The sequence below is a fragment of the Phlebotomus papatasi genome, chromosome 1, assembly GCF_024763615.1.
Source record: "Phlebotomus papatasi isolate M1 chromosome 1, Ppap_2.1, whole genome shotgun sequence".
NCBI lineage: Eukaryota > Metazoa > Arthropoda > Insecta > Diptera > Psychodidae > Phlebotomus > Phlebotomus papatasi.
In genome coordinates, this window is record NC_077222.1 from 88,629,812 (window position 1) to 88,655,123 (window position 25,312).

Consider the following 25,312-nt stretch of genomic DNA (forward strand, 5'->3'; position numbering starts at 1 on the left):
AACACCGGTGTCTCAAAAACAAAAACATTTTTTTTGACTACGTAGAAAGTTATTTTCTCCACTAAATAGTCCGAAAAATTTGTTTTTATTTTTGGGTCACCAGAGTGTCCCATTCGTCCTTAAAGGGTTAAAGATTACCAACGATCAATTGGCTGTCAAGAAGACAGCAGGTCCTCTTTACGGAATCAAATAAGCCAAAACAGAACTTGGAGGATCATTTTAAGTGAAAGCCCTTTTTCAAGAATATCTGACGAGTTTTAAATTATTCCCTTCTTATAGCTCAAGCTTTACTGGTACCAGAAGCGATTTGTGGAAAAGATTAATTTTCATATTTCGGTATCCTTTTGAAGGATCAAAAGTTATTTATTTTTGAAAACGTTCTTTTCGACTGTTCGCTTTCATCCGTTTTTCTTGAACAAATTGCCTGGAACCGTACAGTAATGCAGAAATTCGAGAAATTCTTCTCTTCCTGACAATTTCTGGTAAGCTTATCTGGCTCTGAAAACCAGATCCTTTGCCTTAAAAGCCGTTTCAGAATAACCCCTTAAAGGGAATATCTTAGATTATGATTTTTCCTCTTCTGATTAAAAGAATTAGTTGCATTCCTGTCATCTGTCAACTGTCATCATTCCTGATCTTTTTGGTAAATTCTTCCCGGCCTTCTCTCCCGAAGTATACGCTTAAGTGTTAATCTATGTCAAAGGATCTAATAGAACAAGATTTTAAATTATCTATAGCAAGATCAATTATTTTAATCAGTAAAATGCTTTTTTAAAGAGAAATCTAAAGGAAGTTCAAACAACAAACCCTAGATACAGGACTATCCTGGATACAACATTAATATTTCCATTTCTCAGTACAGAAATTTCTTTCCAATTTTAAACGACGCAGAATATTTTTCACAGGGATTTAGTGAGAGTTTTGAGCGAGTAAATGAGTAATTTTGAAGTGGCTAAATAAAAATAAATAAAATCATCCATACTTATACAATCGTAACTTCTTAATAAGTCTCCTTTTGAAGCGTCTCCACAGATGTGCGATATATTTTACAATTTCAGCATAACATGTGGTTGGTTCGGAATTATTTGTACTGGAAGCTAGTGTTGATGTTGATGTAAATCTCGCACGTTCCTGACGCATTCTCTCCATTTCGCGCTTTTTCGTCTCCGAAAATTGCGTTGCGATTACGACAAGACACAGATTGATCATAAAAAATGATCCAATCTAATTTATTATGTTTTTTTTTTGCCCCACACGCAAGCACGTCGAATAAGAAAATGAGAAAACTTCTTGAGTATAAACATTAAAATAATAATTCATATGGAATTATGACAAGCTTTTAGGTTAATTAATGTAAAAATAATTTCCCTAACCGCACTTATCTCATTCAAGAAACAAACATAATAATATTTACTCACCACAATGAGAAGCACAAAGTAAATCCAGTCCCAGAAACTGTGAGCATCCTGCACGTAATACATTATATCCGTCCATCCTTCCAACGATATTACCTATTGAGGCCGAAAAGACGAAGGAAAAAAAAAGTGTGTGAGACAGCAGTAAAATATATATTTGGATTTGTGCCGAGGTGCTTTCAAGCGAATCAAAATTGATATATAAAAGTCTGAAGGGGTATGTTATTCATGGGTGAAAATGGTCAAATTTTTATTGGAATTCCACGCCAAATGGCTTCATCTCGGTGCCATTTAAACTTCTAACCTCACAAATAACAAACCCCTTTTCGCGGCACTACACGATAGCAGGGGAAAAATGTGTGTTGAAGAAAATTTGAGATTACTGACCAGGAAAATTGCAACCCAAGCTAATCCAATGTTATCAAAGGATATGGTTCCTTGAAAGGGATTTCCACCCAACTGAGTACAATTTGTATAATACTGATTCCAATTGACACATGATGTATTTGTTGGGAAATTGCGGGAAAATGGAACTGCTGAAGCTGAAAAATTTACAAGAAAATAGAAAAAAAACAGCTATTAGATGGATTCTAAAGATGAATATTTATGTTGCATTTGTGTTCATTGTGACGATTTTCAATGGAATTGGTCACTATTCCAAAGTCATTGATCTGTGGTGTCAGGGTTCTTATTCTCAAGATTTATCTAATCACGTAGCTTTTTATATAAGAGCGGTCTTTTGTAGTTCTTACAAAGAACATTCATCGATCGATATTCTGTAGGAATATCGAACGATTTGTCGTTTATCATCAGGGATCAGGGACCAAATCATGAAGCATTCTCTGAGAAAAGGGGTGGAAACAAGGGGTAACTCATATTGAGAAACCATTGTTCATTGTCAGGGGAACGGTTAGCGAAATCTGAGAAACACAGTTTTTCTTTCGAAATCCGAGAAACTCAATTTTTGCATCGCAAAACCCAAAAACCCCAATTTTTCCACCGGTAAATTCGAGAAACCCATTAATTACATTGCGAAACTTGAAAAACCCAATTTTTACATCGCGAAATTCGAGAGACCCAATTTTTTCTTCGCGAATTCTGAGAACTACCTCACTCTTTGCATCGCAAAACCCGAGAAACCTAGAATTGCATAGAGAAACCCACTCTTTGCATAGCGAATCCCGAGATCCCAATTTTTGCATGGCGAAACCCGAGAACTGAAGTCTTGGCATCGCGAAACCCGAGAAACTCAATTTTTACATCGAAAAACCCACTCTTTGCATCGCAAAATCCGAGAAACCTTTGCATTGCGAAACCTGAAAAACCCAATTTTTGCATCGCAAAACTTCAGAAACTCAAAAATTGCATCGCGAAACCCGAGAAACCTAAGAATTGCTTCGCGAAATTCGAGATACCAGAAACCCTTGTCAAAGAAATGGGAATGAGTTACCCCTTGGGTGCTAAACCTTCTCATGCTTTGCTAAATGATCGTACTCGTAACATAGATGCTATGCCTTGTGCTATGCCAAAGACAAATTCGCATCATTTATGATTTACTGGTTTACAATCGATTGGAATAGATTTATAAACCACTTTAAAATTTACCAAAAAATGTTAAAAATAATAAATACAGTTGACTCTCCCAAATTCGGGCATATGGGACCGAACACTGATAGAAATTCGAAAAAGTTAAAATAACATTCTGGAAATGTTTATTTTACCCTACAGTATTGATCCGAAATCGGTGTAAATATTACGCTTTTTAGGTGTATTTGGGGTTAAAGTTACCCTTTTTCATGTTAATTTTACCCTTAAAAAGGTGTAAAATTAACATTAAAAAATGTTGATATATTTTTACACCTCAAATGTGTTAAGGTTATGAGGAAAAAAAGTTAATCGCACTCCCATTTTTTTCTCAGTGAAATGTCAACCGAATTAGACAGAAATTCTGGCGACAAACTTTTTGAAATGCAACGATTTTTTATTCATGTGCATACAGATATTGACTTTATACACTCATATATAACGTAAATTGCATGAAAATCCCTCAATAATGCAAAATCACATCAAAACTAAGACAAACCATGCCAAATTTGAGCATATTTGATTCATTTGATAATCATAATCAAACTTGAAAAATGACAACAAACGTTTTTCAAATGTAACCGCTGCCCGAATTAAAAAGTAGCCCGATCTTAAAAGAGCCGAATTTGCGAGAGTCTACTGTAATAATAATAATGGTAGCACAATGTTCCACTGAGGAACTTAGGCCTTCCCGCAAAGGGAGCTCTGAACAACGATTATTATTTTTTCGAACGGTTCTAATGGTTCATGATTGTCAGTCTCATGTCCCGTGGAATCGAGTGCAGTGAAGCTCACTGAATGCAATTCGAAGACCTTTAACGCCAGAAAAATTCCTGGTGACCTGAAAGGGTTTCGAATCCAGGACACACGCATAATAGAGCGAGTGCTCTACTATTTGACCCATTTGACCCATTAAGTGTTCTTATCTTAGAAGAGATAAGTACAATTAAATTTCGAACAAAAATTAGTTAACGGTTCACTTCATAGATTCTCAGTTGTCAAATCTGATTTGTTTACTTTCTGCTCTAGTCTAATAATTTGATTTCTCGAATGAAAGTGAATAAAAATTATTTAATGTGAATAGTAATAAGGTGATCATAAGAAAAAGAAATGCTGAATGTATTCTTTGCATAATATTGCTCAAAATAATCGAGTTTGAACCTATCCAAGTGGGTGGCGAGAAGTAGTTACAAAACTGGCGAAAAGTAGTAAAAAGTGGCGACGAAGTGGTTATTTTTGCATTGTTAATAAAAATCAGTTTTTTATGTACTCTCGCGTTGAATTGTAGGACTTTTGTTTTGACGAATGTAGAGCCATTATATCTAAGTAACTTTGTGTCAAATTTGAGTTATCTGATTATAAGGGGTCAAAAGTTGTAATGCAGTTAATTTCACTTTTTCCTAAAAGTGGCTATAAGTGGTTACTCCACCCTACCATTGAATAATATTTTCCGCTGTAATGAAAAATATTACGTATGAGTATTGTAGTTTTTATTGCCAAAAGGATTTTGCTTAAAAAAATGGAATTATAAAAAATAAATAAATTAAATTATGAATTTGAGAATTTAAAAATTCGCCATTTTTGAGCTTAAATATTTACTACATAGCAAATAGCTTGAGACTTACAAAAAATTGTTGGATAATGAGCTGGCGTGATAGATATTCTGTGGGGACACTTCCGGTAATCGCCAGTGGAAATTTATTCACCTCAAGAAGAAAAACAAATTTTCTGTCTTGCCCAGAGCTTTCGGTCCGGATGTGGACCTTCTTCAGTGGTCGATTAGACTATGTTTTTTGAATTCCTGAAGTTCGTTATTCTTGAAATATTGGAGGATCATCACCAGCAGTAATCACTTGGGAAGGTTTTACTAATAGATAATTAGTTTTCTTGCTACTTTTCTAAAATTTTCTTTCTGCAAATTGTGGTTTTGATGTGATTTATTTAGGCGCTTTCTGACTCCTCAGTCAGAACTCAGAGTCAGAAAGCGCCTAATTAAATCACATCAAAACCACAATTTGCAGAAAGAAAATTTTAGAAAAGTAGCAAGAAAACTAATTATCTATTAGTAAAACCTTCCCAAGTGATTACTGCTGGTGATGATCCTCCAATATTTCAAGAATAACGAACTTCAGGAATTCAAAAAACATAGTCTAATCGACCACTGAAGAAGGTCCACATCCGGACCGAAAGCTCTGGGCAAGACAGAAAATTTGTTTTTCTTCTTGAGGTGAATAAATTTCCACTGGCGATTACCGGAAGTGTCCCCACAGAAGACTTACAAAAAATATTCTAGATTCCTTCAACCTTCTACTTTATAATTATGCACAGACATAAGAAAAAAATAACTTTAGGTAGTCAGGAAAAATTATTTTCTTTATGGAACACCGGTGTTCCAATCGTCCTTAAAGGGTTAAGAAAAATGAATGACTTTCATTTTTTTATTTATGTAAATAAATTTGTTAAGCGAATTGGATTCAGTGTCTGGGCAAGGTAAGGGAGAATTAGGTCACTTTATTCTGGATTAACTGTCATTCATCATTTCCCACAGGCATGTTCACTTAACAAGACTCAGGGAGATCAAATGTCAGGTGTGTTTAGTGTTCATCTATTCATGCTTCTTATCCCTTTTGGTATCTATAGCACAGGTATTTAAAATCACAACTAAAGCATTGCAAAAGTACTTGCAACTCTATGCTCTTGATAACAATTTTGTATCCGGAATTTTAATAAGAATTCTTTTACCTTTATCGAAGGCATCAACCCAATTTGTGTCGTCTAAAGACACTTTTGATGAAATGAACCGTTTGCTCATAAGACTACACAATTCCAAATCTTCACAATGAACACCTTCTCTAAAAAGTTTTAATTTAGATAAAACTTACCATTGCAAACAAGGGGACCAACACGATATGCGGGAAGATTCGAACATAGATGCATTCCGGAATCGTCTGGCTTCGAACAAATGTAATCTTGCTCCTTGGAAAATTCATAGTAGAATGATACACTGAAAAATTCACATAAAACATCAATGTAACCATTCTTGAGTACCTTTTTCAAGCAAATTAAAAAAAAAATCCACAGAAAAGAAATTAATGGAAAATTAATTCAATTGCCATCTGAATGCAATTAAATCAAAGAAATAAAATTTGAACACTTAAGACATTATATAGATTAGAGTACCGCATTGGCAAATATATATTTTTTTGTCTTTTAGAAATATCAATCCAATAAAATAGGTAGTAATCTAACACGATATATCCATATAAGATTATTACATATCTACACACTAGCAAATATTACAGTATATATTTACACCATATCGCAATATTTATTTTATTATATCATATAAGGGGAGAGGGAATGTTACGCTCATGGAATTAGGATTTTATTTAGGGGGGACAAATAATAACGAATTCGCATTCTCCAAGATATCTTCTCATCAATTTATGATTTAGCATATTGACAGATCAAATGTACGGCAGGAAATAATAATAAAAAAAAAAATTGGAAAGATATTGAAAAATAAAATGTCACAAAAAGTGATAAATAAAAGGACTTTTAGTGTAATCACACAAAACTTTCAAGGGGACAAACTAAAAGAAGAAAAAATATATATAAAGTGGCTGAAAAAGTTTTATGTGGAAAAATATATTTGGATATCAAATTGATATGTATATAGTTTGAAATGAATGGTGAAGAAGCAATGAATAAAGAGCAAGTTTCAAAAAGAAAAGACATTCCAGCCAAATGTTTCTTTTCAAATGAAAAAAGAAAATATTTCTGTCCTCGAGAAATTTTTCAAATAACAGGAAAGAGCAAAATGAAGGGCATGCTTCTGAATATATTGCCACTGAAGAACTTCCTGCAGTAACTGCTCAAAAAATAGCATATTTTTTTGAATCATTTTTCAAGGGGCCTTTCACTGAGCCAAATTTTGTGTTGTGTGTTCCTTTTTTGAGGGGTTTTGCTTTATTTTTTGCAATATTCAGTAAATATTTGAAAGAATTTTCAATACTCCTAATGCCCAAAGCACAATAACTTTTGTTTTGTAAACATGTTTTCGACATTTCAATGAGAGTGAGTGACACCTAGATATAGTCATCTCACTCACTCTCACGGGGAATTTTGAAAACATATTTACAAACAAAAGTTATTGTGCGATAAGCATAATATTCGGAAAAATTTCGTTATTTGCAAAATAAACAATATTCGAAAAATATTGCACTCTTTGGAAAGTGTGTGCAATATTCTCTATATTCATAAAGTATTCGCAATATTCAGAAAATAATCATAAAGTACCATAATATTCGCTGTATTCGAGTAATAAATATTTACAATATTCACATTTTTTGAAAAGTATTTGCAATATTCACATTATATAAAAAGTATTCGCTATATTCGAATATGCAATAAATATTCACAATATTTACAATATTTAAAAACTATTTGCAATATTCACAAGATTCGGAAATTTTTTGCGATATTTATAATATTCGGAATTAATTCTCGATATTCGAGAACAATCACGATATCCATATTGAGCCTAAACAGAAGTAGATTTTGATTGTCCAATAGTGTCTTGGATAAAAGGTAAATGGAACTCTATTCGCACAAAAAGTCGTTGAAGTTCGAAGAATTCAAATTCACTTTCGAATTTTCATACTAAATTTTCAAACAAGGTGGGGAAAAATTATCAAGTATTGCACTAGAAAGCTGGCACAAGAGTTATGGTGCTATTCCAATGAAAAAATGAGCATGTTTTTTTAGCACATTACTGTTCTCAAGTACTAAAAAGACTATAACTGTTCCCACATGTTATTTCAATTAATGTAAGATGGCATTGTTGTCAAATCAACAAGATTAATTTAATGTTTTCACTTTCATAGTATTTTCTACATTTTCTTTACCATGATTGACAAGATGTAAGGTTCTTCTCTCTACACAAAAACTTCATATTTTCCCCAGTCCTCGTCGTATTTCAAAATCACCAAATAGTCATGACAGGAACCGACACAATAGAAAAGTTTAACCGAAATCCGAATTCGAATATTCCCTCAGAGAAAGCTTTCACTCGATCACAATGCGATCTGACATTAATTGAAATGACATGTGGGAACAGTCATGGTCTTTTTTAGTACTTGAGAACAGTAATGTGCTAAAAAAAACATGGTCATTTTTTTATTGGAATAGCACTATTACTCAGTGATTATGAAGTGATTAAATACTGGGGCAAGAACAGTAAACGTAGTTGTTCTGTTTTTTCCTCATAACAATCTGAAGACCGTCACATTTTGACACTTGAGTATTTCGAAATTCGAACAGAATGTAACTTCCGTCACCTTGCGAAAGTATTAAGAAGTAACAAAATCTCTTTTGTGGATCTTCAAATAGATTTTCGAATTTTTCAAGACCTACTTCTGTACGGAAAGATTATCTGTACTATTCAAAAACTATTCGCAAATTCGAAAAATATATTATTTGTAAATATTCGTTAACAATGGCTTCAATTCTGAGACCAAGATCAAGATCAGGAAAATTTCAAGATTTCAGTATTCTGAAATCAAAAAATCAAGATCAAGATGTCAAATGTCTTGGAATCTTGAAATCCAAGACACAAACCGTGTGGATATCAAGATTTGAAATTCTGGAACAAATATTTCAGATTTCAAGACGTCAAATTTCTTGTTTTCTTGAAATAATTCCATGAACTTCTCGGAGGTGCTTGGAATTTTCAAGATAGTAACAATTTGAAGACCTTGTAATTTAATCGAAATGGTAGGGGAGACTGGGGCAAAAAGTCACAAATCGAAAATTTTAAAATTCAATATCTTCCAAGATAAAAAAGATAGCGGCTTAAAATTTTTACCACAAATAGCTTCCATAAACCTTCTTCGATGTTGCATATTTCTTCGAATTCGAACAAGGAATTTAGAAAATAAAAAATATCAAAATTTTTAGCTCTATTTTTAAAATATTTTCCTTGAAAAATATATCAATTATTACTTAGTTATTATTCAAAATTATTGCACTGTGTTTTACAAAGGTGTAGAGGAATAAAATTCCTATGAAAATATGTTATCTAGGTATTTTTTTTAAAATCTCATGTCTGATACTATTTGCCCCAGAATTTTTGAGAATGGTCCCAAAATTGCCTTTTAGAAAACGGCTCTAGATAGAAAGAAATAGAGGAAAATTACTTTCACAAAGTTGTAGAGCGGTAAATTTCCTAGAAAACTGCGCTAATTAGAAATTTCTGGGGCGTTCGAGTACTTTGTAAAAAAAATAAAATATCCGTTTTGTGACTTTTTGCCCCAGTCTCCCCTAATTATTTATAGATGTGCATATAGAAGTCCACCACACTAAGGATACCTGCAAAATAATCACATCTTGCATAAGCATTTCTTGGTTTATCACAGGTCACATGTTTGGTTTGCACTTCCTGTACTCACATTTATGGACTTTTATTTATTATTTAATACGTCCTATAATTAATTTTGCTAATTTATATGACGAGATTTCATTAAATTCAACAGAGAAATTAAGATTTTTCTCAGAAGTGACGTTTCGTTAAGTGTGGAAAGTCTTGAAATGGTTCTTAGCTAACTAAGACATTTTGAGTTCCATAATACGTCTGAATACGAAATCTTGTTTTTGGAAATATTTGACAGTTTGAAATTTTGATCTTGATTTTGGTCTCAAAATTGAGGCTAATGTTTGCAAATTGTTTAGAATAAATTTAAAAAATATTTAAAATATTTAGGAAATTTTCAAAAATTTTGAAATTATTAAATTTACGAACTTTGAAGTTTTCGTAAATTTTTGCGATATTTTAAATGGTTTAAAAATACTATAGGGGAATGCTTTCAGGCTTCGAATACACTCTAACTTCAAACACTATATTTTTCTCATATTCCCTTAATAAATCTGACCTCATTTTTTCACGAAATGTGTTTAGGGGAAAGTAGGCACGGTTCGCACACAGTGAACCTTCAAACGAAGCTAAGTTTCTTTTGCTTTGCAAGGAGCTAGCTCGTTCTTTCTTAGCCATAAGATAGATAATTATTAACCTCATGAGACGAAAATTCGCATCGTTTGAAGTTTCACCCTGTTCGAACCATGCCTACTTTCCTCTAGATTGGTTAAATTCATTAAATGAATATGGAGAAAATATGAAGTATTAGAACCCAGAGTATATGCAAAGCCTAAGAGCCTTCCCCTTAATGCTATTTCACAAGTAATTAAATTCTAAAATCAATAAAATATTTCATCGACATCATTTTGTCTAATTGCATAAAACTTTGAGCGATTTGAAAGTTTTCAAATTTCAGCATTATCAGAAAATGCGATTGACCTCCGCTATTTAATGGGATCAAATACGGTAAAACTATAAAACTTTATTTGCTATATCCGTAAAATACTTTCAATATTCACTGAAATTGTGCATTAAATTCTCTTGTGAAATGCCCCTTGTCATTTGCTCAACTGGAAGCATAAAACAGGATTTCTGACCCTGATAATGTAACTAATTGATGCATAACCTCACTCTTTGATCAACCAGTAAAGATAAACATGCTCTCTAATAGAAAATTCTCTACGCATTCCAGAGTCAATTGTCTGCAATTTCTACACTAAAGTCTTTCTTTCCTCCTCAACTATTTACACAAATGGCGCTTACGACACGTTTAGAGCCAAAATAAAACTAAATATAGTCTGTACAAAGTTCGATTGTTGCAGCCAAGTGTGGACATAAAATAAAATTTATGTGGCGTAAATTAACAAAAAGGCAAAAAATATCTTTGTGAAATTAATCAAATATATATAGCACATAGATTTAGTAAGTAAAAATTTTGTTGGTGCTCTTCACTTTTGCCTCATTCCCTATTATAATAAACAGCATCGCACAGAAACACCCCAATTGTCACGTAATTCTGATTTACAAAAGACTTTGATGGAACTTTTGTGTCTTGTGGACTGATTTGTGTTCTTTTAATACCATCAATTTCTCTCTTACCCCCATGAGATATATAGCCCAAGGGCAGACTGAATGGATGTCTGGACCAAGGATGTGATATTCTCAAGAGTGGAACTCACACCCTATACATCCGCATTTCAAGAGACTTTTCTTCCATCACGCACAACCATTAATTAATATTGTGGAAGACAATAGAGGAATATTTTAATCTCAGCCATATTTCATGCCATACTTTATTTGCCTTCTTGCTCTATCTTTTCACATTAAGAGTTGAAAGATTGTAGTATTCTGAACACGTAACTAATGCTAAATTAAAGAGGTAAAGAGTGAAAAAAGAAAAAAATATTTTTCTATATCAAAAAAGGATTTTCAAGAAAACACATCTTTTTGAAGTTTTATTTGAAAATAAATCAATTATAATGAGATTTCGCTCGTTACAAAGTTCTAGCTATCGCAAAGAGGAGATATCTTTACCATGAATTTCTTATTTAATTTTCTAGGTAGATAGTATTTTGTTTTTCAAAATAAGCTCTACCTACATTTATTTTAGTCACGCCCGTTGTTACAATTTGAGAAAAAAACCCTTAAGGCCTCTACACACTTGAGAAATTTATGTCCATATTGAATTAAAATAGCCTACGCTTTTGTAAAAAAAACTGTCATACATAAACATACATTTCTCTAGTGTCTAGAGGCTATCAGAGTTCTTTCTAATAAAAATTTGGCCACGCCCTCATCTAACCTTCATGAATTTAAGCAATATTCTGTCAAGCTTATGAAAGTAAAGACAAAAGGGGCGGTAAAGCGTCCCAGGGTTTGTGAATTGAACTGATTTATATATCACTCAAAACATTGCCCAAAATAACATAGGAGTAATATTATTGAATTTCTGATAGAAATTAGTTATCGATTATTAATCGGTTTATGATCTATTCACAACCGATTAGAACCCGTTCAGTTATATCAGAAATTCCAAGGCCTTTCTAACGAGCCCAAACATGACATAAGTCGGTTGAGAAATACATTCTCTAGAGCATATTTTATCTCTTACCTTGAAAAATCGTTATTCGGATTTTCGTATAAATACTAGACTTCGTATTTCGACGTATTTCCGAGCAATCTCGAGGTTTTGGAGGGGACGGGAAGGGGTGAAGGGAATTGAGAGGCATGTTAACGATCATCGGATCGACTTATAGGAGTGTCCCTCGAACGTCACTATCTCTTACCGTTTGGCCTCTCTCCAGCTGGAGACAAAACGGACAAACGGACAAAGGTGGAAATTTTGGGGGTAAAAAAAATTAGGGACTCTGCTTCTGCTCTCTCTGTGGAGTTCGAGCAGTAAAATGCAACGCTAACTAGGAACTAGGAACCCACAACCACTTGATAATGTCGTATAATTTTTGAATATTTAGTCTCTGCTGAAAGCTCAATATTTAATTTCCTTTGTAAAATTTCGTTCAAGATCAAAAGTACCCCTTATATACGTAGGTTTTACTTAACAAAGTTAAAGTTAAGATTCGGAAGATACTTAAATTTCTAATGAGTCTTAAGAAATATACAAAGAAAAGAAACTAAATTGTATTACTTTTAGGCAGCTTTTTGAGTGATATTGGGCAAAGCGTTGTTGTCTGAGTCTGATGAAAACAAATCAAGATTAAAGCCGCCCTATTTAATGGAGTTTGTCCGAAAAATGGGCTGGTTTAAACCATCTTGCCTTTCACTGGCATTAATTTAATTGGGGATGCATAATGGGCCTAAATGGACACCTGGATGCACCTCTATAAACTCCTGTAGTCTAATCTAATTTTCAGACATATTTTCGGAATTGAGAATATTTGTGAACCGATTTAAAAGAATTATAAACTGTTATACTTGCAAAAAATACGTAAAAACCATTTGTTAAGTGTCCGAACTCGTAAATTCCACTATAAAAAATACGCAAGATCGTTAAAATCGGTTCTACCTGATTATAAATCGTTAAAAAGATTTTGAAATCATTTTTGATTTAAAATAAAACTGTATTACAAATCAAAATAGGAGAAAAGAAGGTTGTATTGAAAGCTAGAACTCATAAGCCCGAGAAATTTACAAAATTTCCTTCTTGGGAAGCTGTCTTAAGTTGAAACTTCGTTTTCGTTTTACCAACTTGAATAAATCATCATTATTTGTTTAAGTCTGATATTCTTAGTATAAGTTATTCATCAGATAAAAACCATTAAAAATGTTGGTAAGATAATCTTCAAATGAACAAGAATTTTTGGAAAAAATAGTACAATTTTATTTCAAAATATATTTCAATATTTGGTTTTTAGTAGGGTAAGTGTGCCAAATTTCGGCATACTTGCATGCAAGTGCCAAAGTCTCAAGTTTGAAATGTAATATCTTTAATAGAAATTGATTTTTTTTATTCCTTCTACTTAAGGAGTGTTTCTTAGAACCTTGTAGACAATTTATCGTCTTTATTTACTCTAAAATCATTCTTAATACATTTTAAAATGAACAAAAATGTAGACATAGCTTTGGCACCCTATGTCGGCCACCTTAATTCTCATAGTTCCTTGCCCTTCAGGAATTCTTCCAATGCCTTCTTCACGTCATCTTGTTTGTCGAAGCTACATTTTTTTTGTTATTCTTTTGCATTGTATAATCTCTAGAGTATGTAAAAACTAAGAATTCATGGAAATTCGAGGAACAAAAAAGGTGGCCGAAATTGCAAGCTGGCCGGAATTTGGCACACTTACCCTAATTCAATTTTATTCAAGCTTTTTGGTTTGCTCAAGACATAAAATATGGCACAAAATACTTCAATATACTTAATTATTCTACAAACCGATAAATTTATCTATTTTAGTGTAAAAGTGTTTCACAGGTCAAACTTTATTCCGTAGAAGGAAACTATATTTTTATGTCCCCGGCTCACTTTTTCGATCAGGAAAATTTCATGAAATCATAATTCATATCCTTTGCTTTCACAAACGTCTGGCATATATCTAACTAACTTTTCCGTACTCAGAATTAGATTGAACTAAATTGATTTTGTTTTATGTTCAAAAGAAGAAGAAAAAGAGTATGGAAGGGTATGATAGACATATCCAAAGCATTTCAGATAGGGAGAGATGTGAATTTAATAAAATTTTCCTGATCTAAAAGGTGTATCGGACCAACGAGGATGTAATTTGAATTATTTCAATTGGTGTGGTTTTAAATTTTGGTACTTTAAAAATCCTGATTTTGATTTAAAGTCATAAGAAATAATTTTATCCAAATTTAAGCTCTTTCGGTGGTATTCCTCAAAAATAACTAATTATAAAGAAAGTATAGGGTAGACCGGGGTAGAATAGCCAACAAAGGAAATTTTTCATTGCGTATAATTTGTAGAAAAAGTAATAAGTCAGATAAAAAGTATTAGGCAGATAAATATTTCATTGAATAGGAATGAAGGTATTTTCTTCGAATAAACAATGGTTTCCTCAATATTCCTTCTAAGACAAACTATAACATGCCACACTGTTTAATTCTATACGTGGCTAATTCTGCCCCGGTTTCCATATTTTTCTTTAAAAATTGTGAAAAAGCTAATAAAAATATTTCACAATAAATTCTGGAAAGAGTTCTATTTTTTTATTTATCCTGAGACACAAACCCAAAAATAAATTAGCAGGGACACTCGTGGTTATATAAAAGAAAGATATTACGATGATAAGACAGAGGCTAGATTGTCAATCCCATAGTCTGTGAAACTAACTGCAATGATGGTAGATCTCTAGATCCAATTCGAACTGTTCGAACACGTATAATGCGAGAAAATTTCTGGTGACCTAAGGGGGAATCACATCCAAGACACTTGTATCATAAAGCGGGCATTCGACCACACAAACTATTTTTTTCTTAATTTTCAGTTACTATAACGATTGAACTGGTCAATTAAAATTTGACAGTTGAAATTGTAGCACAATATTACTAAAGAATATTATAAGAACATTTTTTTTAGTGGTTTGTGTCTCAGCTATAATAGTTGAGACTGTTTTTTCAAAGACAGAAACCATTAATTGAAGTGGTATTACTTTTCTGCTTAAATTGCAAAAAAATGCCATGAGCTCCTCTTCTCAAAGCATATCAAAAATAAATAAAGTAAATCCACCAGAGCTTTCTATATCATATGAAAAAAAAACTTTATTGCATATTCTATATTCCTCTTAAATCTGTTTTGTTCTCAGAAGGCAAAAAAAATTCTTTGTGAGGGAGTCAATGGAATATCCACTCTTGTGAAGGGTGTTTTTGCGTATGCTGTCCATCAAATTTATCATCATCATTCTGTGATGGTGCACTTCACTGAAACACATTCAAGATAGAATGTAAAAGAAATATCTTGCTCACAGATCAACATCGAAAAAAAAAGAGTGCAAAGAAAAACGAAAAACTTTAACATATGACCTCTTCTCTTGATGTCTTTTTCTTGTAAATTTTGTTATCATGTTGTGGTCATGTGTGAGTCGTTTTTCGAATAATGTTTAGATTCAGAAACTTCTTTTTTTTTTGTTAAAATATCACTGCTCTCTCTCTCTTTTGACAGAGAATTCAAAATTAAACAAAAAAATGTACAATTTGACTGTTCATTGATTTTTCTAATTCTCTGTCATTTTCTTGGACTTGGTTTTTTTTTGGAAAATATCTTCTTACGAATTAACGCGAACTCGAACTCTGTACTCGTCTGGTAGCTCCCTGCAATTAAAACCCGAATTTTCTGTTTGAAATGATATTAAAGAACAAAAATTTGTAATAAATTTTATGTGAGAGATTAAAAATTGTATAGTCTAAAATGTATATAATTATTATGAACTAAATCATGAAAAAAAGTATCTAATATAGAAAAATGTATGTATTTGGAAGGAGGGAAATAAATTAAGGCTAATAATAGAAACTCAAAAGTGTATGCAAGAAGTTTTTCTTTTTTTTTCTCTTCCTTTCAATGTTAATTAAATACCTACGAGTTTTATTGAGCATCATTTTTGTGATGTTTTCTTTTTACTATTTCTCAATTCTACTTTCCGCTCAATTTTAATTGCTAACATCTAAGAATAGTTTTAGTGTTGTTTTCTGGAGGATAGAAATGGCTATATTTGTCTAAAGTTGTTTACGGAATTGATTGGATATTTTTTGCAAAACATCAAAAGGATTTCTCTTTCAACTCGGGGAAAAAATATAACACAAGGATAGAACAACTTATAAATTCAATTTTCTACCTCTAAAAATATCGTCGCTTGTATCAGCAATTGTTGTAATTGTATTTTTGGAATTATCCGAATTACTTCATTTTCTTCATAGTAGCACTAAAATGCACGTAGAAAAGCTTTGAAAGGTTTTTCATCAGAAACTATTCCATCTCCAGTTTGACAATTTTCCTCAAGCAACTTAATCAAACAATAGATACAATAGCTCGAAGATTACATAGAATTATACCACAATAAACTTTTTATGAACTGGTCGCACTATTCCATTTCTCAAGATCATCTTGAGTATAATAAACTTGATGGAGGATTTTTCTTTCAGAAAAACTTAAGAGACTCTTGATATATACCGCATTTTGGTTGCTCTAGCTTATACTAGAAGCAGTATATACTTAAGTTTCACAATTTTTCTACTCCAAAAAAAATCATTCACTTTCGTCCTTTAGGATATTATAAACATTTGTGGTTAGTAAAATATTTTATTTTCGTCAGATAGACGCGTAAAATTGATTAAAAATGAATTCTAATCTAAAGGAATCTAAACATTCGCCTTTGCAATAACACTATGTAAGATATTACTCAGATTTTCTCCCTTTTGATAAAAACTTTGCTGTTTTACAACTACTTTGAAATGGCATTGTATAAAAGAGCAGTAAAAAGTCAAAATTAACCAGCAACAAAAAAAATTTAAACAGTGATATTAACGTCCAAATTTCAGTAAAGGGAAAATAAAGGGATTTTCATTCTATCTGGAACAATTTTAAATATTAAATATATAAATTAGACCAATTTTTGTAAAGATTTAAGTTTTTTACTTACCATAATTAGATATTTTACTGCTAATTTTTAATTTTTTACTGATCATTTCGAATTTTTTACTGCTCGTTTGGTTTGTTTTTTGCCCTTTTAAATCAAGGCATTGATTGTATTAAATTAAATACTTATTAAATGCTCAGTAAATACTCATTCTTTTAGACGAGTATACGTTTAGAACTGTCAGGGAAAAAATCACGTAAGTTCTGTTAAAGGGAAAATAAAGAGTCTTTTTTTTAAATTTTCCTTGCAATAATTTCAGTTTTTATATTATATTATTGCTCTTAGGAAATTACAGGACTTAAAGAGTTAGGAATTTAAAGAGTTAAGTGGGTCGCGCATACAAAAAAGTAGCATATTTCCTTGACATCTTTATTCAACATAATAAAAGAAGTATTTAATTCAAAGTCTATAAAGGTGCAACATTTCAACTGTATTTTTTGAAATTTTCATTTCAAAATTTTAAACATTTAGACGTTGAGACCTTATTTTTGAAACCATTTTAAACAAAAAAAAAACTTTCCGATGGAAAAGATTTCTCAATTAAAAAATCAAAATAAAATTTAATATAGAAGATTTCTCAAATAAAAGTTTCGAAATAAAATTGATAGTCCGATAAGCTTTCTATTTTACAGGGTGAGTCAATAGAACTGCAAATAAATTTAGATCGCTATAACTTTGAAACCGTTCGGGATAGCATGCTCAAAGTTTGCATAAAGTTAGTTCATTTTATTGGTTACAAGCCCACAAAATCATTTATGAAAATTTTTTGTGATTTTTTTTTTAAATCCGTAATGGCAGTCAAACATGATGGCGCGATTGCTCTAAATTTGTCCAGAGAGATTCCAATGGTTATTTTAGGTCCCTTCAAAACCTGAATGGGATTAAAGCTTTTGAGTTTTGGAATATAACTCAATACAAGGGATACTGCCAGCATTGTAAATCTGTATGGTGGATGTCGAAAAAAAATTGCATCATTGTCAACAATCGTCCTTAACCCATTCCTCACCATGGTATTATACATCATACGCAAATTGAGTGATTTTAGATGATTTATTTCTGGACAATTGATATTCGAATTGCTGTCGGGATTGGATTTTTAATTACTTTAGTCCTTCAATTACTTGGAAAAAATAGTCTGACAGAGATGGGAATACATTTTGTTGTTCTTTTCTCGTTTCACGAAAAGTCATGCAAAATTTTTGCTCAAAATGGCGGACGGAAAATACGACATCACGTCGAATTTGTTAAAATTAGCCCTCATCCTCTTCCTTGATTTGAATTCTGATTGCCAATTTGTTTTCTTGGACAATTACTCTACCTAAATCAATAGAGTTTGTAATGAATTAAAATTAATGTGTAGAATTTAAATTCTGCGACCGTTAAAACGCATGTTTTAGAGAGGCTCCCTGCGCTCCCATAAAGGATAATTTTATTTCTTTTCAAAAAAATCATCTGTTAATCAGTAGGAATATAATTCCAAAATATGAAGATTCTATCTCAAGTATTTCTAGTACATTGACTGAATGGGTTAAGGTGAAGAAGTGAATTGAGGAAATCCGCGTCATAGCTGTAGACAAACGGCCTCTGAGATACACATATCACAAATTAATAACCATGAGGCAAATATCTGAAAAGGACTTCTATATGAAGCCTTAAGAATTCCAAAAAGCATGAGATTTCATCGACGTTCAAGAAAAAATTATGCGCGATTGGATGATTGAGTTACTTTGCTTGGCCGTTAGAGGCCAATTACCGAAGATCAGCTTCTCTGATGGGCAAAATTATCAAATTGAGCAATCCGTGAACAAGTAAAATGGTTGTGTCCACCTAAGGGAAAGGCCATTCTATAATTTCAACATTTGAACGTCCACCGTAAGTCAAGGTCCATCATTTTTAGGTGTAATTCCTTCTGATCACACCTATTTTATGGTATGGACTCCCATGATGTCTAATGATTGCTTTCTTTTGGAATTTTTGGATTATGGTGTCAAAATAAATATCAATGTGTAACAGGAAATTGTACAGGAAGACGCTTAGAAACCGTGAGTACACAAAAAATCGTTTAGAAATAGTTTAGATTCCAATAAACCTCGGGACCATTAAGCGGTCTTCATACTGGCGTTTTAGCCCAGTTCCGGACGGCCTCAAAATTCTAAATAGCAACCAATTTTATTGCTTTTCAGAATATAATAGGTTATTTGTCCTTAATAATCCAATACTAAGTCAAATTTTTCCAAAAAATCTTGATTGTTGAAAAATTAGAACAGTTAAGTCATATGGCTAACAGGTCTGAAGCCCGTATAACAGATCTTGCGCGTCAAAGAAGATTGGCTAAAAAACAACGTTTCGTTATTGATTTCGACGAACGCACATTGGCCCCCACGATCAGCGAATGCAAATTCTCTCGATTTATCTAAAAAGGGAATTTCATTGGTCAATGTCATGACTAAAAAATACCAGACTGTCAAACCGTTGAAGACAGCTCTTCGTCTTCGGGCAGCATGCGATTGTTCATTGCTTAACGCAGGGCTATGATCCATTCCAAAGGTGTTTATATTCAAAATTTTAAATAGATTCTCAAATGTTGACTATTTTTTGACTTTTTCTCATTTACATCAAATAATTTCATTTTCAAATAAAAAAACAGCACTTTCAAAAGTTGCAGTTCAATTGACTCACCCCGTAGTCAGGGCCCATTTGGGGAAGTTTTAATAGAATGTGGAGAAAATTTATTTCAGAAACAAACCATTACGGGAGATTTCCCGAGGTTTACCGATGCACAGAAGAATGGGGTTTATTTCTGAACCCCTTAAGAAGACGCCTTAATCTTTTAAGGACGAATGGGACATAGGTGTCCCAAAAAGACAAAAAAAAATTCTCACTATATTATAGGACAAAAAACCTTTTATACTTAAAAATATGGTTTCGGTTTTGGAGCACCAGGTTTGTAATCGTCCTTAAAGGGTTAATCTATTATTTCTTCTTGCGAGCTTTTGATGAAGAAATTATTCGGAACTTTCCGATTTTTTTTAAAGGTCTTTGAAGAACTGAATTCATTAAAATAGATTTTGCAATCTAATGAAGTATACTGCTAATTCTGTTTTATACGAATTAATTTAAATCTGTAATGGATTAAAAATTAAAAAGAGGTATAGTGCAGTCTAAAAGACTAAAAGTGCCGAGAATTTAAATTCAGATAGAAGCTATAGCTCATGAGAAGATTTTATACAAAGACCTATTAAATTAAACTACAAAACTTTATCAGGAAACAATATTAAATTTATGTATTCAAGCATTTCATAAATGCTTTTCAACTTTTCCACCTTGTCAAAATAGTTCTTGATTCGTTAACTACATTTTAGTCAGATTTCTTGACATGCATTTAATTAAAGTTTCTTTAGTCAGAAAAGATGAATTAAATAATGTTTCTTAATAGATTTATCATATTTATTTCAACTTTAAAATGGGTTTGAAAATTTTACCTCCAAGCTATATCAAATAGCTTGAACATTCCTACCATTAACACTAAACCTACCAAAAAACTCGGTCAAATTGACCGATTTAAAAACTTTTTAAAATTAACACATATTTAAACGGTACAATGTCACTATCAAACTTTATGAATTTCTTAAAATATATATCTAATAATATACTTTTCAGTGTTTATTTTTTATTTTTGAATATTTTCCAAGAAAAATTTGTTGAGTATCTTATTTGACCGAGCACGCTAGGAAAAACGACTGAAAACGGTCGTTGTCGGTAGGTTTAGTGTTAACAAATTAATTTTTTTATTATAAATATTTTAGATTATTTTTTGTCATCGAGCTTAAATTTGTGTCAAAGAAAAATAAATTAAATGAAAACTTACCACAGAGCGGAAGAATAGTCAATATGCTATTAGAACAATTGCTGATGCAAGCGACGTTATCACAAAAAGGTGAACCAAATTCCAGGAAATAATATAACCTACAGACCTTGTTAAACTTTCTATTTAGATTTAGTAATGAGAGTAGCACGTTTTCACACTCTAAAATGTGTAATTTTGATTTAATTTCAGAGGAGAGTACCCCAATATTTGGTGAATGTGTAATTATATTTGGACTAGATACTTTCGGATGGTGGGTTTTGTTGGGGTTTTTGATGATGGAGAAATAAATCAGACCAAGGGTGAAAATTTTGCATCAAGGTACCTTACTCTTCCTCTATAAAGTTAATTATGAATTTGAAATGTTTTTTGTATAATATGGATTTTTTTTCTGTGGGTGTTTTTTTGAACAACATATTGATTTAATAAATTTAATTAAAATATCTCAAATATACACTGAAAAAATGTAAATATATTGAAAAAATTTAATAATAAAATTTACATCGAAAAAAAATCGTGCTCCAAAATAAATAAGTCGTTTAATAAATTTAACTCTCCAGATATTAAAAAACTTTACAAGCATTTGCATTTAAAACAAAAAACTAAAGAATTTGTTTCAATTGAAAACCAAAAATAATAATTCGTGGGGTGTAATAAAATACAACTGATCACAGAGGTATATATAAAAATAATTTGAAAATAAAATATTTTTACACATTATTGTCTGAAAATACCAAAATATCAATTTATTTTCAATTTAGGATCTGTTTTATTAGGCTCCTGTTATTTATTTATTGTCACGTATAATCCATTTGGAAGCTTTCCCGGACAATTTCCAACAAATATTGGATTTTTTTTTTGTTCACGGAGGCGGAGGCAGAAATTTTGGGTTTAATATCAATTACATTTATTGCTCGTGTGTCCCCGCAACCCACAAAAGTATTAATCTATGGTAAAATTTCCCTCACCATCTGCAGTAAAATAAATTTAAACACGAAAATAAATATTAATTTCCCATTGAGTTTTCAACAATTCCTCCCTTCAAAATATCTCCTTCCCATCCTTTTATCTTTCCCATTATTTCATCATAAATTTTCCATTGACAAGAATTACATTCCTCCGAACAACGCAAATATTGTTTCCCAATTTTTTATCTCCCTTAAAACAATAAATTTCACTTTTTTTTCCTCACTGAAAACATGGGAATTAAAATGGGGAAGTTACAAAAAAAATAATCACAGAAAAATATGGTCAGAAGAATTGGAAAATAAAACTATATAGAGATTCGTCTCTGAAGAAATTAAATTAGTCGAAAAAAGGTGAGATTTTTAGCGGGGAAATGGAAAATAGAATTGAAAGTAACTTACTTTGGAGGTATAACATTGTTCGGGAGCTGGAGGACGCAACGCTGCCGCAAGATTCCCTCCCAAAGCTGAACGCCCACAATGCCGAATATGAAGAATACAAAAAAGCACAGCAATAGGACATTTCCAAGCATTGGTAGAGTGTCTAGCAGCAGCATAACTAAAATCCTCATGCCTGGAAGAAAAAGAGAAAAACAGGGCTTATTTTGTCACATTGGCGAGGCAGGAGGGAAGATGGTACAATATGGAAGTAAAAGTGTTAATTAATTCTTTCACTGCCGGACCTAAAAAAGTGTGCTCCCTGAAAACATTCTTGGGGGAAAAAGAATGTTGAAATATTTGGACAGAGGTACAAGGTTTATACGGAATGCTCTACTGCATTTTTTGTACACTAGGCTTGCTCGTTTAGAGACCAAGTGATGTTTCTATAAAATTTAAATGAAGAAATATTGAGAATGATCTAGTATAAGTAGAAGAATGTAGGCATGGTTCGCATTGAGTGAACCTTCAAACAATATGAATTTTCTCTTTCTTTGCAAAGAGCTAACTTACCATTTCTCATCTCGTCTCATGAGCTTGATAATTATCTATCTTATGGCTAAGAAATAACGAACTAGCTCTTTGTAATCAAAGAGAAAATTTGCATTGTTTGAAGGTTCACTCTATGCGAACCATGCCAACATTCCCCTAATGATTACTCACAGAGAGAATTGATAAAGTTACTAAACGAATAATAGGGGGAAGTGAAGCAACTTTGAATTGGGGCACCTTTAAAATTAGTCTTTTTTCTCCTATTTTTAAATGGAATTGAGCCTTACCATAAGACTCAGTTCTATTAAAAATGGGGGAAAAAGGGACAATTTTAAAGGTGCCCCAAATCAAAAGTAAAATTGTAAGGTATTTAGTAAGTCGGCGGCAGCCGCAACGGAGTTTCACATCAATTATTCCAATTAAAAATAAAATTATATCGCATTTCATGGTTTGTCAGATCCCACATTTTACATCGATATCGGTTGTAAGTTCATACTGAAAAATAAGCCACGCCCCATGGGTCCTTAAATGATGGGATGCGGCCTATTTCATACGGTGCAAGATCCTTAAGAAATCCTCCTTTTAAATTGGAGGGAATAGAATGTCCCTTGGATAGTCATTTTTTTTTAATCCCACCTCGATTCTCAGGTCCCAAGCTCCTTTAGTTACTAGGACTGGGATATATTCAAGGAGTGAATAAGTGGCCCTCAGAGTGAACCGTGAACGGTGATTGGCAAAGTAGTGCCGGTCTGGAACTAAAAGTCGGAAGATCGGCACTATTTTCCTAAGAAATCGACAGATCCGCAAAATAAATAGGCAAAATAAACATTAAGACCTGAAAGGGGCGTGACCTAAAATTGTTTTCGGTCTGTAATTATACGAAATAGTTCTATAATACCTTCCTGTAAAATATCGAGTTGCCTTTCAATCATTAAAACATTTTAAAGAGATCCCAGAAGCAACTGGTAATCTTTTAGTAAGCAAAATCCCAAATTTGGTTAGTAAAAATTCAAATTGGATCAGTATTCAATTTAGGGAAAAACGCTTTTGGAGAGTAAGATGAGGAGACTAGTTAGTAAAAAGTCAAAATTCTACAATAAATAATTGAAAATGGTCAGCAGAAAGATCAATTTTGCTTCTTATGGCTTGAGCATACCATTTAAATCAGAAAAATTTCAAGAAGTCAAAATTTACGTCATTTTCTCTCTCACTGCTTTTGCATGTCTATCTTACTTTGTTCCCGAAAAAAGCTATGCAAGCCATTATGACGAGGTGTCGACTTCGAGGTGGACCTAGGACAAGGCGGCTGAATCAAATTCAGGATCTTGCCCTGAATATCTTCATGAAGTGGCGGAGGATCGTCAGGCGTGGGCTGCTCTAAATTGGATATCATGGACCCGCGAACTCAATAGGGATAAGCGGTTGAAAATGAAGATGATTTCGCACTCTTCCTCCTATTTTAAGCATCACATCAAATTTTTCAAATTCAATTTAGATCAGTCTAATTTGAGGTGCGAAAAAATGGGATAGATATATTCAAAATGTATGAGGAAGAAAGGAATGTGAATTTCGATTACTAGAACTTTTCCTGATCTAAAGCTGTGCAGGAGGCATTAGTAAAAAAATCAGTTTTGATCGGGAAAACATTAAAATGTGTTCGTAGATCTCTTTAAATTAAATCAAAATTGCAAAGATAATTTATAATTTTTTAATTTACCCTTACAGAATTATTATTTATCGTGTCGATGTAATTTTAAAAGCTACACGTATCTTGACCAGAAACGGGCCACGTGGATTACATTTGAATTTAAACTTAAAAGATCACTAACGCCACAGAAAGGGATCACTGGACAAATATATAAATGTGAGGTCGTTTCCCCATAAATAACATCACCGTCCAGTAGGGGAATTCTGTAACGCTACGACAATGTCATATGACAAATTTTCGTAGCAATTTCGGGAACAGGATAACATTAATATCAAAGGACCATTGCAAGTGATACCTATGAATTGGAATTTCGATAAGCTCTTCTGAATTTACTACACAAAAAAATTAAATTTGTCTATGACTTTGTCATGCTGTTACAGAATTCCTCTGCAGGAAACCCCATTTCTTTCGGTTATCCCTCGAGCGCGCCACACCGTCCATCCTTCCCACCTAAGAATCCGACAGATAGTTTACATAAGATCATTTAATCAAAACTGTTATTCTATTTCTGACATTTTCGAGTTACACCATTTCATGTCACTCTTATTTTAAATCTAAATCTAAATTCAAAATCGAAATTGATATTTGAAATTCTATTAAAGCCATTGTGATCGAAAAATCGCAAATATCTTCAAATCAGTAACAGTTAAATTCTGGTACACTGAGGAAAAAAACAGGCTGCGATTAACTTTTTTCGTCATAACTTTAACACTATTTGAGTGTAAAAATATATCAACATTTTTTAATGTTTATTTTACACCTTTAAGGGTAAAAATCTGGATAACCTAAATTTCGACTGGTCAATATCCAGAAAAGGTCGAAATAAAAC

The 25,312-nt window shown here is 32.3% G+C and overlaps 1 protein-coding gene across 1 annotated transcript in view; it reads right to left on the reverse strand.

Moving 5' to 3' along the window:
* LOC129804473 (voltage-dependent T-type calcium channel subunit alpha-1G) overlaps window positions 1–25,312 on the reverse strand; it is a 133,050-nt gene that overhangs the window by 65,696 nt on the left and 42,042 nt on the right. Inside the window, exons 5-9 of the mRNA XM_055851805.1 lie at window positions 22,248–22,419; window positions 5,882–6,003; window positions 1,803–1,957; window positions 1,419–1,511; window positions 998–1,224 (exon numbers count right to left, since the gene is read on the reverse strand). Coding sequence (XP_055707780.1) covers window positions 998–1,224; window positions 1,419–1,511; window positions 1,803–1,957; window positions 5,882–6,003; window positions 22,248–22,419 — 769 coding nt within the window. The remainder of the gene's footprint in view (window positions 1–997; window positions 1,225–1,418; window positions 1,512–1,802; window positions 1,958–5,881; window positions 6,004–22,247; window positions 22,420–25,312) is intronic.